Source organism: Mustela nivalis, assembly GCF_964662115.1.
Source record: "Mustela nivalis genome assembly, chromosome: 1".
In the NCBI taxonomy this organism is placed as follows: Eukaryota; Metazoa; Chordata; class Mammalia; order Carnivora; family Mustelidae; genus Mustela; species Mustela nivalis.
Window position 1 is genome coordinate 7,824,140 of NC_139020.1, and position 14,072 is coordinate 7,838,211.

General features: G+C 47.4%; 1 protein-coding gene across 1 annotated transcript in view; it reads left to right on the forward strand.

Annotated features, from left to right (window-relative positions):
- VPS26C (VPS26 endosomal protein sorting factor C) overlaps positions 1-14,072 on the forward strand; it is a 43,764-nt gene that overhangs the window by 20,540 nt on the left and 9,152 nt on the right. Inside the window, exons 2-3 of the mRNA XM_082722515.1 lie at positions 6,918-7,061; positions 8,225-8,374. Coding sequence (XP_082578641.1) covers positions 6,918-7,061; positions 8,225-8,374 — 294 coding nt within the window. The remainder of the gene's footprint in view (positions 1-6,917; positions 7,062-8,224; positions 8,375-14,072) is intronic.

The following is a 14,072-nucleotide window of genomic DNA, read 5'->3' on the forward strand; positions in this document are numbered from 1 at the left end:
ATCACAAGTAGGCAGAGAGGCAGGCAGAGAGAGAGGAGGAAGCAGGCTCCCTGCTGAGCAGAGAGCCCAATGTGGAGCTCGATCCCAGGACCCTGGGATCATGACCTGAGCTGAAGGCAATGAGGCTTTAACCTACTGAGCCACCCAGGCGCCCCTAATTTTAATTTTTTAAGAAAGATTTGATTATTATTTATTTGCGATGGAGAATGAGAGAGCAGGAGCAGGGGAGCAGAAGGAGAGGGAGAAGCAGCCTCCCACTGAACAGGGAGCCCCAATCCTGGGGCTCCGGGATCATGACCTGAGCTGAAGGTAGACACTTAACCAGCTGAGCCACCCAGGTGCCCCGTGATTTGGTTTATTTATTTATTTTTTTAAAGAAGTTCCTTCCTTTGTCTGTTTTGGAGTAGTTTAATATTGGAATTTTCTGTTCTTTACATATTTGGGGATGATCTCTGAAGCTCTCTGGGTATGGTGCAGGACTTACTTTCAAATTTCTCTATTTTTTCTGCAGTGACCAATTTGCTTATTTCATGATTCCTTTATGGATAGTTTAGGTTAATTATATTTTTTTAGAATAACTCACTCCTTCAACTTTTCACATTGACTCACATGCAGCTGAACAACGCATTCTTTTATTCTTTTAATTTCCTCTAGATCTCTGATATTTCCCTCTTATTTCTTATTTTGGAAATTTATGTGTGCTTTTCTCTTTCTTTATTCTTGATTAGTTGAATAACTTGCTTTGCTATTTTTTTTCCCTAAAAAAAAAAAAAAAAAAAAAAAAAAGAACTGTTGAACTTATTTACGGGCCAGCCTGGTCAATTTTTGTGCATGAACCATGGACACAAAAAGGAGTGTAGCCCCACCGGAGTGGGGGGGGTTCCACCTGCCCCGATTAGTCATACGTAATTGACATGTCACGGAAGTCCTTTATATCTTTGCTCCTTCTTGTCCTTTTATCTGTACTGAGCTAAGGGGGTAAATTAACATCTCGTGCACTGGATGTGTTTTCCTCAGTTTCTCCTGGTGTCCCCTGTGGTTTCTGCGTTCAGATGTCAGTGCCACGCTCCTCGGTCGCAGGGAATCGTGCCGCGGGTGCTCACCGCGATGGAGCTGCTGGGAACGGCACAGTGCCTCCTTTGTCTCCTTCGGTCCTTCCTGCGCTGAACTCAGCCTGGTCCGATGTGAAGATTACAGCCTGTGATTGATTGCTTCGCTCTCGCTTCCTGGTCCTTGGCTTAGCCTTTCTTCTTCTTGTAGGTGCTTCTCTGTCATACAACAGAAAACTGGGTTTTGCTTTGAGATAGAATCTCAATGTCTGTTTCTAATAGATGTTAATTTAGCCCATTCATTAATATGACATGTGTTTGGCATTACTTCTGTCGCTGCTGCTTTGGTGTCACTTGAGGGGATGGTTTTTTTAAGTAGCTTTTAAAACTTCTTCCTCTCTCCAGCCTTCTTTGCTTGGCTTTATGCTGTTTATATGATTTTCTAATACTTTGGAGTTTTATTTGTTATAATTGTTACCCTCACAACTTTTTATTATGCCCTACATCTGCTCTGTTTTAGATGTTAGTTATTAACCCCCTCCTGAGAGCAATGATGAAATCACTGCATTTCCTCTTCTTTCCTTCTTTCTTTCTTCTCTTCTCCCAACGCATCTTAGTTACTTACAAATACCACCTTTACTGGTATTCACCTTTGTGAAGTTTATTTGAACTCTGTGATTTGATTTGTTAACTTTAGATCAGGACTGTCCAGTACAGCTCTCCGCGGTGATGTGCGGGTCCTGTTTATCTGCCGTCTGTTGTGATAGCCACTGGCAAGAAAGTGGCTTTTAAGCACTTGAATATGTGGCTGATACAACTGAGGGGCTGAACTTAAATTTTATTTAATATAAATTTGAGTTTAAATAACCACATATGGCTAGTGGCTGCCGAATTGGGGAGCATGGGTTGTCTTTTTTCTTTTTAAGTTTATTTATTTATTTAAGTAATCTGTACACCTGCACGAGGCTCGAAGTCATGACCCCGGGATCAAGAATCACATGCTGCTCCAACCGAGCCAGCCAGGCACCCTGGAGAGCATGGTTTTCATGGAGTATTTGTCAGCCGCAGCTGTGAGAGGTGTGTGTTGGGGGGAAGCAGGTTCATTGTGCTACCTCCCACATTCTCGCTCCCTTCCTTTCCCAGCTAGCGTTATTACTTCAGTCATTTCTACACTGTTGGGGCCTTGTATTTTGCATTCTTTTCTCCTACCATCATCATCACGTATCTCCTTGTCTTATTAGAGTTAAATGGATTCAGTCTTTACAAGTAGTTTTTTTTGTTTGTTTTCTAGTCATCCCATGGATGCTTATAGTCCACTATATAGTAAATTCCTCGAGGAGGATTTTCACACAGCACTGCTTGGGATTTATTTCTGCACATTTAAAACTCCTTTATAGTAGAGTGACTGTTTAGGTGGGTATAAAATTCTGTGATCACGCTGTGTTCATTGAGCATAATGGGCATTGCTGTACCTTCATTTTGAATTGCGTCTTGCTATGGAAATGTCTGGTTTTTCTCCCCTTTGGTGAGTGACTTATCTTTTGGCCTGACTCCTAAAGGATTCTTTCTTTTTCGAGGTAGAATAATTTTACTAAAATCTGTCCTTTTCTTGACCATTCCTGATACATTTACCCTTTCAGTATTTAAGATTTTATTTATTAGAAAGAGAGAGAGCACAAGCATGAATTGGGGGTAGGGGCAGAGGGAGAGGGAGAAGCAGACTCCCCGCCAAGCAGGGAGTCTCAGCTCTGAGTACAGGCAAGGATGCGTCAGTGTGTGGAAAATTACAGAGAGGAGACATTGGGCTCAAAGTCTAAGAGCGGATTCTGGCTAAACCAACCCAACAGGATTCTTGCTGAAGGCAGGCCAGGTGACAACCTCAAATGGGGCACTGGGGGAGGATGAGAAACCCAAGCAAGGGTGATCAGATGTGGGGGCCAGCTAAAGCGACTAGCAGAATTCTTGCTACAGTTGGACCATGCAGACATGAACGTGGAAGTCCAGAAGTCAGGGCTTGGTTGAAAAAGAGCTCTAGGAAGGCTCGAGGAAGATCATTTTTGTCACACGCCATGCGGGTACCTGCAGGACGAGCATCCAGGTTGAGGGAAGAAATGTGCAAATGCTCTGAGGCTGGAATTTGCAGGCACCTAAGAAACTCGGAGGGGTGCCAGGGAGGAAGGAAGGAGTGAAATGAAGTGACTGAGGGGGAAGGTTAAGAGATGAGGCCAGACTGGTCAAAGGAGGGGCGGAACCCCTTTGTAGAAATGACTTTGGCCTTTACCCTGAGTGAGATGGGGAGCGCCATAAAGTCCCTTGAAGTAGAAGAGCGACATGATCTGTCTTGTGTGGATTCATCCTCTGCTGCTTGGATTTTTCTCTCGTCCCTCCCTCGCTCACGTTTACATCAATTATATCTCTTCTTGTAGGCCTTGAATTTATCCCTCGACCAGGCTGGCTGAGGTTTGATGTGTGAGTTTCTTCATCCTTTACTGTTCATTTGCTGGGGAAGGTTTCGCAGTGGGATGGGCTGCCTGCTTCCCGCGTAGACCCCCCGACAGCTCCAACCAAGCTGGCGACCAGGGGCGCCCTCACCCTCCAGAAGCAGAGTTCCACAGCCGCGGGGCCTTGTTTCGGCTTCTGCTGTGTGCCCCTGTGGGGTCTTCACTCCTCGGCAGCCCTTCCTCCTTGGCATGGTCCTCCCTGTCTCCTTGCTTCACCAAAAATGGAGTCTGTGGGTTTTAGTTCTTATTCTTTTGGGCGACTGACTTCCAGGAAGCTGGAGCAGGGATGCTGACTTGACACCACCATCTTCAAACCCAGAGTCCAAATTATGGGTTTGGTCTTTCATTCCGGGGAACACAAAAGAAAAAGTTTGTGTTGTTTGGTAGTGGCCTTTTTCCCTTCGAGAAGAATGAAGTGTCTGAATGGACTTGGGGTAGTTTGTGCCCAGAAATTCAGTGTGGCTGAGATGGGTGTGATCACTACCTTCTCGGAGCTTGTTCCGGCCTGAGCTTTCGTGTGCGGCTCAAGACAGCTGTTCTAGGCCTTTCTCCAGACGTGGCTTCTCTGGGCCAGAGTCGAGCTGGAGTGCAGCATGTCACCTCACAGAGGGGCAGGTGTCCAGCCTGCGGTGGCCGTGGACATCTGTGCTGTGGCACTGTGGCAGATGGCATGGCCATGAGTCTCCGTCAGCGGAGCTGTGCCAGCCAAAGCAGGGTCTGTCCCCTCGAGTCTTCTCCACGCGTGCAAGTGTGGGGCCTGCAGCACTCAAGCCTGCATTTCTTGGCCTTTCTCAGGCCCAGGGCCCCCTTGATGCTGTGACGACAGCCAGGCCTCTTCCAAAAATTAGCACCTGTGCATGTGATTTTGTGCATCAAAATCTGGGGTTTGCTCCCATGCCTGAGTCCATGAGCGGCCACTGCTAAGGACATTGGGTGATATATCAGCATCATCCTTCTCCGTGTTGCGAGTTCTGGACATAAGTCGGGGGTGGGGGTGGGCACATTCTCGGCGAGGCCTTGAATTTTCCCCTAGTTTTAGTTATTCAAGCTCATCTGTGCTCCTTTGCCAGAGTTAATCAAGCATTGTCTGGGGTGCCTACAACTAATAAGGTGTTATATGTCAGTTATCTTTCCATGAAAAACAAATAAAAGAATTGGTTCCTGTCACTATGAGCCTTACCTCTTTGTTGAACCATCTTCTGTTTCTTAAAAATAAATAAGTAAATAAATAAAGAAGAAGAAGAAATTCTGTAGCTTGCTTCCTTGGGCTACACTTGGATAAATTCCGTTTCCCTCTTTTGTTGGTGGGGATTGAACAGACCTGCCAGACTGACCAACAAATACTTTATTAATGATGTATTTCTGCTATATTCTTTCTTTTTTAAATATTTCACTTATTTGACAGAGTAAGAGAGAGAGAGAGAGAGCATGCACAAGCAGGGGGAGTGGCGGGCAGAGGGAGAGGTAGAAGCAGGGGGAGCCCAATACGGGGCTTGATCCCAGGACCCCAGGATCATGACCTGAGCCAAAGGCAGATGCTCAACTGACTGAGCCACCCCGGCGCCCCTCTGCTTACTCTTTCTTAATCGAATCAAAGAATGACAAAAGAGTCCCCTGAGTCATAAACTATTTACTCTGCTTCCTTCCCGGCTACTCTGCTTCCTTTTTATGCCATGGGTAGCAGAGAAGGAAAGGTGGTATTGATGTCAGGGCTATAATGTGCCAGTCAGTGGTCAGCCCGGAGCCTGCTCCCGTGAGATTAACTGAAAATATGATTAGATAGGAGCAGAGTGTCCCGAGTGCTGCTGTGTTGCACAAGTGATAAAGTTCGTGGCAACTGTTTTGCCTCATTTTATTCTGGGACACACTGGTCAAGTAAATTTTTAAAAATATACTAGTGAATTTAAATTTTTTAAAAATTAGACTTCTATTTAATTTGGGTTATACAAGAAGTAATAGAATTAATTTTAATTAAGTTTAAAAGTCAAATTATTTCAGAGGAATTTTCATTTAAATTTATTTATGCACTTTTTTATGGGGGAGTAGAAAACAAAGACAAAATACTTAGCACATTTAAGGGACATAGACTATTCCCTGCTCCCCAAATTCCTCATACTGTGAGAACTTGGTAAAAGTTTTTTCACTGGATGACTAGAGGAAATAAAAAGATTTAAACACCAATAGGACAGATGGTTTTTTAATGCTTTGATCTGCAGGCCCCTTTTAATTTTGCTGTTTTTGTTTTTGGTTTGGTTGTCAGTGATGTTCTGCCATCGTATTACTGTTTGACAGCAGTCGTGCTCCATTTCTGAAGGTCATTTCACAAACATGTTGTTTGAATTTACTATGGATTCTCTTTCCGCTCTGGAGGACACTGCTGTCTTCCTGAACTTCCTTCTCCACCCAAAACCCCCCATAGCAAATCGGTGACAGGAAGAGACTGCCATCCAGGAGAGAGGATAATGTCCATATTCTGTGACTCTGTAATGATCTTCAGATAGATGAATCGATGATCTGTTGTGAAATCTTTCCTAAATGACTTATGATCTGGGGAAATCTGGGCTTGAGTGTCTGCAGAGTGACCCGGGCTGTGGAGAGACGGGGAAGACTCAGCAAAAGTGGTGGGGTGCCCTCGCGTGTTCCGTGGACAAGCTCTAGACCCCTCCTCAGTGAGGCTTCCTTGGCAGAGAGAGGACCGGGCCAGTAGTTATGCACTTGAAGACCCGGTTACGTTATGCACTTGAAAACACCTAGTCATGGGACTCCTGGGTGGTTCAGGACACGATCCCAGGGTTCTGGGATTGAGCCCTGCACCGGGCTCCCTGCTCTGTGGAAAGCCTTCTACTCCTTCTCCCACTCCCCCTGCTTGTGTTCCCTCTCTTGCTGCCTCTGTCTTTGTCAAATAAATAAATAAGATCTTTAAAATCAAAAATAAATTTAAAAAAGAAAATCCTTAGTCATTTTAGCATAACTGAGAAAGAACCCAAAGGAAAGGATTTTATTGTATTCTTTCTGAAGAGGTCATTATACATCATTGTGTGCAGTGGAGCGATGAATCTGCCTTTTGCCTCTGACCCAGCTCCTTGCCTTTTGTGGAATCAGACATTTATGGGGCAGGTGGCGATGGCCTGAGATCCGCTGCCCACTCGCCCTAGTGCTCCCCCAGGGTCTGGCCCTGCCCTACACCCTCGGTTCCTCCCTGAGGCTGTTCCATCCCAGCGTCCGGGTCTCTGGTCTGTACTACGTGGCTCAGTGACTCTCTGCACCTTTGAACAAAGTGCTCCATAAGATGACCTACTTCTGCTCATAAATAAGGTGAATGCAAAAACGTCTTAATTTGACTGGGTGGCTATCTCTGCTCTCCTAGGAAGTGCTCTCAGGCGTGGTGGTCATATCTGGGAAGGACTCAATCCAGCACCAGGGAGTGTCCTTGACAGTGGAAGGGAGCGTGAACCTCCAGCTCAGTGCCAAGAGCGTGGGAGTGTTCGAGGCTTTCTATAATTCCGTTAAGGTAAGAGCGCTGACGTTGCACATTTTTAGTTCGTTATCCCTATGCGTGTGGTGGTATTTACTTGTTTTCTGGCTTTATTTTTACCTGTGGATGTTTTGCAAGGCCTAGTGGTGGTCCTGCTTATAATACTTGCTGATCAAACTGCAGAAATATTCAGATATTTTCCCTCTGATTATATTCTATTGCAAGTCTGCCTGTTTTTATTCCTATAAGATAGGATTAGGAGAACTGTAAGTGCACTAAACTCAGCCTTTAAAGAGAACAGAGCCCTTCTGAGAAGTGCCTGTGGCTTCTGGCACTGCCCTTCCAAAAGCAAAACCGTTGCTGGGACGGTGCATGCAGCAGCTCTTGGAGTTGACACTCCGGTAAGACTCAGATAGAGCCGTGGCCTTTCCTCCTTTTTGTCATTTTGGGTAGAGGTATGTGTTCCAGAATATAAACTCTTCTTCTATACTTTTTTTTTTCTATACCTTTTCCGGAGGGACGTATTGATTGTGAGTTTCGAGGGGGACGAAGGTCAGAGGAAAGAAAGGTTCTCGGGAACCACATTCAGACTCAGGGCCTTCCCCGTCTCCCTGTTTTCTTCCAGAAGCACTCAGAGACTCACTTCAGAAGTGGTAGATTTTCTGAGGGATGCCAAACCAAGGCTTTGAATACGGGAACTAGTTGAGGGGTGAGAGCTGCCTTTGGGTGGGTCCCAGTGGACCCCGGAGGCGCACAGGGCCGAGGATGGGCTCACTCCCCCCCGCGGATGGGGTCCAAAGCACCCACGGGCTGGTGAGGACCCCCGGGTTCCGGCGGTGGCCCTCCTGGCCCAGCACCTTGACTGTGCGGCGTCTGCTGCTTCATTCTGAAGGGAGGGGTGCCTGGCAGAAGGATTGTTAGGACAGCAAATGAGCTTTTGGGGGAAAGGATAGGCAATATGGCTTTGGATGTGCACCAAACACCTAAGCATCTGGTACTGTGAACAAACCGTAATTGTGCCAGAAACTCGAGCCTACCGGGTCCTGAGCCACAGACTCAGCCTGGGCCGGCCAGGGCATGGGCAGGGTCAGCTCCGAGGGCCCGAGGCGCCTGTCTTTTGGGAGATCATTAATAGACAGGGTGATTGGGCAATGCATCCGAAGTGCGTGCTGATAGATCGAACTGCTTTTTCTTCACAGCCTATCCAGATTATCAACAGCACCATCGAAATGGTGAAGCCAGGGAAATTTCCCAGCGGCAAAACAGAAATTCCTTTTGAATTTCCTCTGCACGTGAAGGGCAACAAAGTTCTGTACGAGACTTACCACGGCGTGTTTGTCAACATTCAGGTGAGAGTTTCCCAATCCCATGCTGTGGACCTCCTGGCTTGGCTTCTGCAAAAACGGCTCCGTCTGTCTTTGGCGGCAGAATTAATAGATGGACCCAAGAGTTTAATACTGTAATTATGCCAAGACCGCCCGCGCACTTTCTGTTTTGATTTCTCATTTTGCTTCGCAGAACGCATTTTATGTGTGGCCATTATTTTGGATAGGAACCCCGGAGGACCCCGGCTAGAGCTTCTTCTCAAAAATTCTGTTGTTTCCTTGGGGCCCCTGTTCTGGCCACGTTGGCCCCACGAGGGGTGCTGTCAGTGTTCGGGGACAGCTAGGCCCGCGCTCCTCTAGGGCACCCGTGCTGTCTATTTGAAACGTATAAATATCTCTTTGTTAGATATCCAAAGGCTACTACTCTGACATAGGCTTGTATTCTTTATTGAACAAACCTTGTAAATGAGGGGAAGTGAATTTATGACTTCCTGTCTACCTCCGCCGGCCCAGGCCGCCTTTCACAGCCGCTATTGTCTGCGCCACAGTGCGGAGTCATGACTCAGAGTGAGCGGGCGAGAGAGAGCCTCTCCTCTATTCAGTGGAAAGAAAGGGACTTTTGTGATACCAGCTTTGCAGGGTTCCCCTTGCCGCGCGAGACAAAACCATTTTGTCTTGCGTACGTGCAGCGGGGCGGAAAGTTGGGAAGTTTCCTGATTGATGAAGTTGTCGCTGATAATTTGGTCTCGGCAGGAGACCATTCCCCTGCCTCCAAAAATACAGATCCCCGAAACACTTGGGAGAGTTTCAACTCAAGGTTTGTGTGCGTGCGAGGGCTGCGCAGCGCCGGCAAGATGGGGTGAGCAGACGCACATGCCGCCTGACATCCTGCACGGCAGGCGCTGTCTTTCTGGCCCGAAAAAGCACATCTAGTCCTGCGTCCTGGGTGCACCTGTTTCAGGCAATCTGGACCCTGAGGGCTTTGGACAGCACCCAGGAAGTGACAGGAACGACCAGCTTCCCAGGTCCGCGTACGTCCCGGTGCCCTCACCGCAGTCCTTCCCGGCAACATGCCTTCTTAGCAGGACTGCCGGCATCTCAAACGTCTCATTCGAACATCATACTTATTCTCTCTCCAGAAGCAGCATCGCCTTGCTTTCCCGACACCGTAGCTCTTCAATACTGTTTATTTAATAACATGAGCATCCGGATGTTCATGAGAAACCGACAAGACTACCATTCGGGTTTCACGGGTCATCCTTGTGATTTCCTCCTGTGCTCATTGTTCTTGTTAAGAAATTAATTTGTTTCGGGGTGCCTGGGTGGTTCAGTGGGTTAGAGCCTCTGCTTCAGCTCGAGTCACGATCCCAGAGTCTGGGGATCGAGCCCCGCATCAGTCTCTCTGCTCAGCGGGGAACCTGCTTCCTCCTCTCTCTTTGCCTGCCTCCCTGCCTACTTGTGATCTCTCTCTCTCTCTGTCAAATAAAGTCTTCAAAAAAAGAGAGAAGAAATTAATTTGTTTCAAATCAAATTGGAGGGGCGTCTAGCTGGCTTAGTCAGCAGAACCCGTGACTCTTGATCTCAGGGTTGTGGGTCCCAGCCCCATGTTGGGTGCAGAGATTGCTTTTTTTTAAAAGTCTTTTTTTAAAAAAAATCAAATTGGAAATCTCATCCTTTTCCAAATATTGCCAAGGAGGGCATGCAGATGTGCAGTTGACCCTTGAACAACATGGGTTTGAACTGTGCGGGTCCCTTTCCCTGGATCTTCTAGAGTGCAGATGTATTTTCTCTTCCTGGTGGTTTTCTTCTCTCGAGCTTACTTTATTGGAAGGATACTGTGTGTGACACATACAACATACAAAATACCTGGTAATCGACTGTTGGTGTTACCCGTCGGGCTTCTGGGCAAGAACAGGCTCTCAGTAGTCAGTTTTTGGGAAGTCACAAGTTGTACATGGATTTTTGACTGTGCGGGGACCGGTACCCCTCACCCCACATTGTTAAGAGTCCACTGTGCATAAAAAGCCGTGTACCTGCATCCTGCCTGGTTGTGTGTAAACTGGAAATGCTTTACAATGCTGTCGGGAGGGCTAGCAGGTGGCGAATTCTTCAGTACAGTCTATGGTCACCCAGACCCAACCTTTGTTCTGGTCATCGGGTTTCACCCCTGTAGGGTTAATTCAGAGTGCTACAACCTAGAATTCTCTACCTGCCCCCCAGATATCTCACAGATTCCTAAAGATGAAGAGATTTCTTCTCATCCTAACCTCCGATTTAGAAGAGCTTATCACCTAGATTCAGCATTTATTAGAATTTCGCCATTTTTGTTTCATCTGTGTTTATCTTTCCTGAGTCATTTCAAAGTCAGTTACAGAATCGTGAGCTATGTCAATATCTGTCTCCAGAAAGTGGGGACACTCTCCCGTGTAGTCAACGCTGGCATTTTCACGCCTATCCAGATTAACAAAAATTCTCAAACACCTTCTCATTCCCAGTTGTATTCACATTTGTTATTGCTCCTTTTGAGAAAACATGCTTCTTTTTCAAAGATTTTATTTTTAAGTAAACTCCGCACCCAGTATGGGGCTCGAACTCATAACCCCGAGACCAAGAGTCACGTGCTTCACCTGCTGAGCCAGCCAGGGGCTCCTTGAAAATATACCTCTAGAGAGAAACCAGGATGGTGGTTTTTTAAAAATCTATGTTTCATTCATTGATTCATTCATTCAGTTTCTAGAAGGGTCTTTTGCTAGCCTTCTAGTTTTAGACGGTGACTGCTGGGGTCACAGGGCTGGCCTCGGCAGGGGTCCCACGGGGCGTTTCCCCCCACCCCCCACCCTTGCTTGCTGTGCTTTCCCTGAAGATTCACAGGTGCATTACTTGGGACAGAAAGTGTTGCTAAACCCAGTAACATCCTCTTCCTCAAATGATGTGGGCGCCAAGACATTTTACATGGATGGTTTGAATTGTATTGTAGTAACATAATGTAAAAATGGTAAAAACCTTAAGACAGAAAATAGGATTTAAGGCGTAGTGAGTATTACATTTCCAGCTCGCAGGGTCTGGGTTTCCTTGTCACTCTGTAGGTGGAGGCTTGGTGCTGGTTGGTCCTGTTCTTCCCGGGCACGTTGTGTTTGTTTCTTGCCTTTGTGATTAGATCGCGTGCACCAGAAGCAGCCTGCTTCTCCCAGCTGCCCTTTGTGCAGCTACCTTTGCTTTTACAAGTTACGTAAATCGGAGGCAAATTATCTTAGTTTGTTCTAGTCTTGCGGCCATAGTAGCAAGGCTTTATACTGTAACCCAACATTACAGCAGTCGCAACTTGTCTGCAGAATTGTATTTCAGAATTAATGTGTCCAGATGCTAGTCACTCTTCGTCACAGTTGCGAATATCCTTTCTAGAAGTCTGCTTTGCGTCTGCTGACGTGCTTCTTCCTTCTTCTTTCTGTTGGCCTCGTGCTTACGGACGGTCCCAAGATCCAATCCTGTCTGTACCTCCTCCTGGCGCCCTGCTCGGTCTGTCCGTCCTGACCCCCTTTGACCTCCCACCCCCGAGATCCTCCTTAGCCACTGGGCAAGATCACGATAAAATGAAAAGATCTAGGACTTCGCAGCAGGCAGATCCGGGCCTGAGTCCCAGTATTGCGTAAGGATTCAGAGCCTGGTTTTGGCAATTGGCAGGTGTCAGTTGAAATCCCACCTCTGTGACCCCGACCAGCCTTCATGACCTCTCCTCCTAGGAGATGAATGAGATCTTGGCTTGAACGCTTCGTTAGCACAGTGCCAGGCATGTAGAATGCCCCGAGGATGTATTTGCCAAGTGGCTGCATCAGCGACCATCCTTAGAATCCACTGAGATGGTACATGCGAGAGAACTCACGTCACTCGTGGAACAGAACGCCAGCGTGTTCCTCTCTGGCCACCTTTCTCCCCACCGTCACTTAGCAGCTGCCCTGGATGACTGATGGTGGCTTCCGTGCTCAGAAACATTTTGTAACCAGAAGTTGATGCCTGTTGTTCTCACTCCTTTGCTAGTTGTAGAAATGCAGCTCAAACTGACTTAGCCTAAAAAGAGTATCACGGACCACAGAGCTAGCGGCTCCAGGGAAGGGGAAGCCAAAGCTGGGTTTGGGTCCAGCTCAGCTTTCTGTGCAGACCTCTTTCGTTCTAGGGCTCGCTTCTAGACCTCTTCCTGGCCTTGGTAGGGCTAAGCCGCCTCAGGCTTACCATCTCCTGGGCCGGCTCCTTCGGTGGAGAGAACCCTTCCCAACAGTACCTGGAGCAGCTCTGCCCAGGAGGGCTCGGGGAGGAGGGGGTCAGCCCCGCCAAACCCCTGAGACTGGAAAACGAGGAAGGGGAAGTTCCTCCCGGGACAAGAATCCGAGACACCAGGCAAGCCTGAACAGAATGTCGCCCGTGCCAGACAGCATGGGAGCTGTGCAGGAGAATGGCGAAACACGTCCGTGCATAGACGTCCTGCGCGTGCACACACCTGTGTGCACACACACCTGCGTGCACACACACCTGTATGCACACATGCCTGTACGGATCTGACAGCACCAGGCCTCACTGAGCCTGTTGGGTTGGAGAGACCAGGTAGAAATCTCAGAAGGGTGTATATGTATATATATATATATATATAGGTGTGTGTGTGTATATATATATATGTATGTGTATGTATGTATGCATATATGTGTATATATATGTGTGTGTGTATATATATGAAAAGGTCCTTGCAGACAAGGAATGTTTCTGTTTAAAAAGTGTTTTCCAAAATAAATAAATAAATAATTTTTTTAAAAAGTGTTTTAATCTCCTGATGGTACCTTAAATGTCTAGTAACTTCTCACGTAATGTATTAGTTTGTTCATAACAATGTAGCTTCTTGATTTAACCATGCATTTAGTCCCAGATACAGAAATCATTTTTAACAGAATTCTGAAATTTTCCCTGGATGATAAAAAAAACAGCTAACTTTATTCAGTATGGGTTATGTGATTTTTTTTTTTTTTTTTTTTTTTTTGGAAGGCTAGCATTAAGACCGTGATGGCACTCGAGAATTTTGTTACCAATCAGTCTGTCGGTCCACAGACAGGAGTGTGAAGGAGCAGTCCTAGGTCAGAGCCCTTAGCTCTGGGGCTGCGGGCTCTCCCGGGGCGGGCTGGGGGGTGTGGTGCGCCCGCTGTGGCTTGTTCGGAAACCGAGCACGGGGATGGCAGAGAGACTGAGCACAGCCAGGTTAGAAGCTAGTGTGGTGCCGCCTGCCTTACCTTGCTCCGTGAAATGCCAGATGCGGTCCTGGGGCTCCCGGTCCTTCCTGAGCGCTTTCTCCTCCTAATGACAAAGTAGCTGCCGCTTTACCGAGAGCTGCTTGCTCTCCGCCAGACGCCCTGCTAGGTGCCCAGCACGCAGCGAGCATCTCGCTTGGCTCTTGCTGAAGCATAACGTCCCCCTTCTACAGGGCAGGAGGCCGAAGGCCACACGAGTTGCCTCATCCGCCCAGGGCTCGCACAGTGAGACAGGTCACCGGATTGGAGCTGGCTTTCGCTTCTGCGGCTGTGTTCTTTCTGCTCTGTGCCCCCCACGCCCCCCCCCTCTCTCCCTGGGTTACAGCTAAGACTGTGCCTTTGTACCGGTGGGTCCAACTGTGGGACTAGGCTGCGGAACCACCTTAAGTGTTCTTAGTTTTGGTCTTTTTGTAGAAATGCCTTCATGTGAGCAT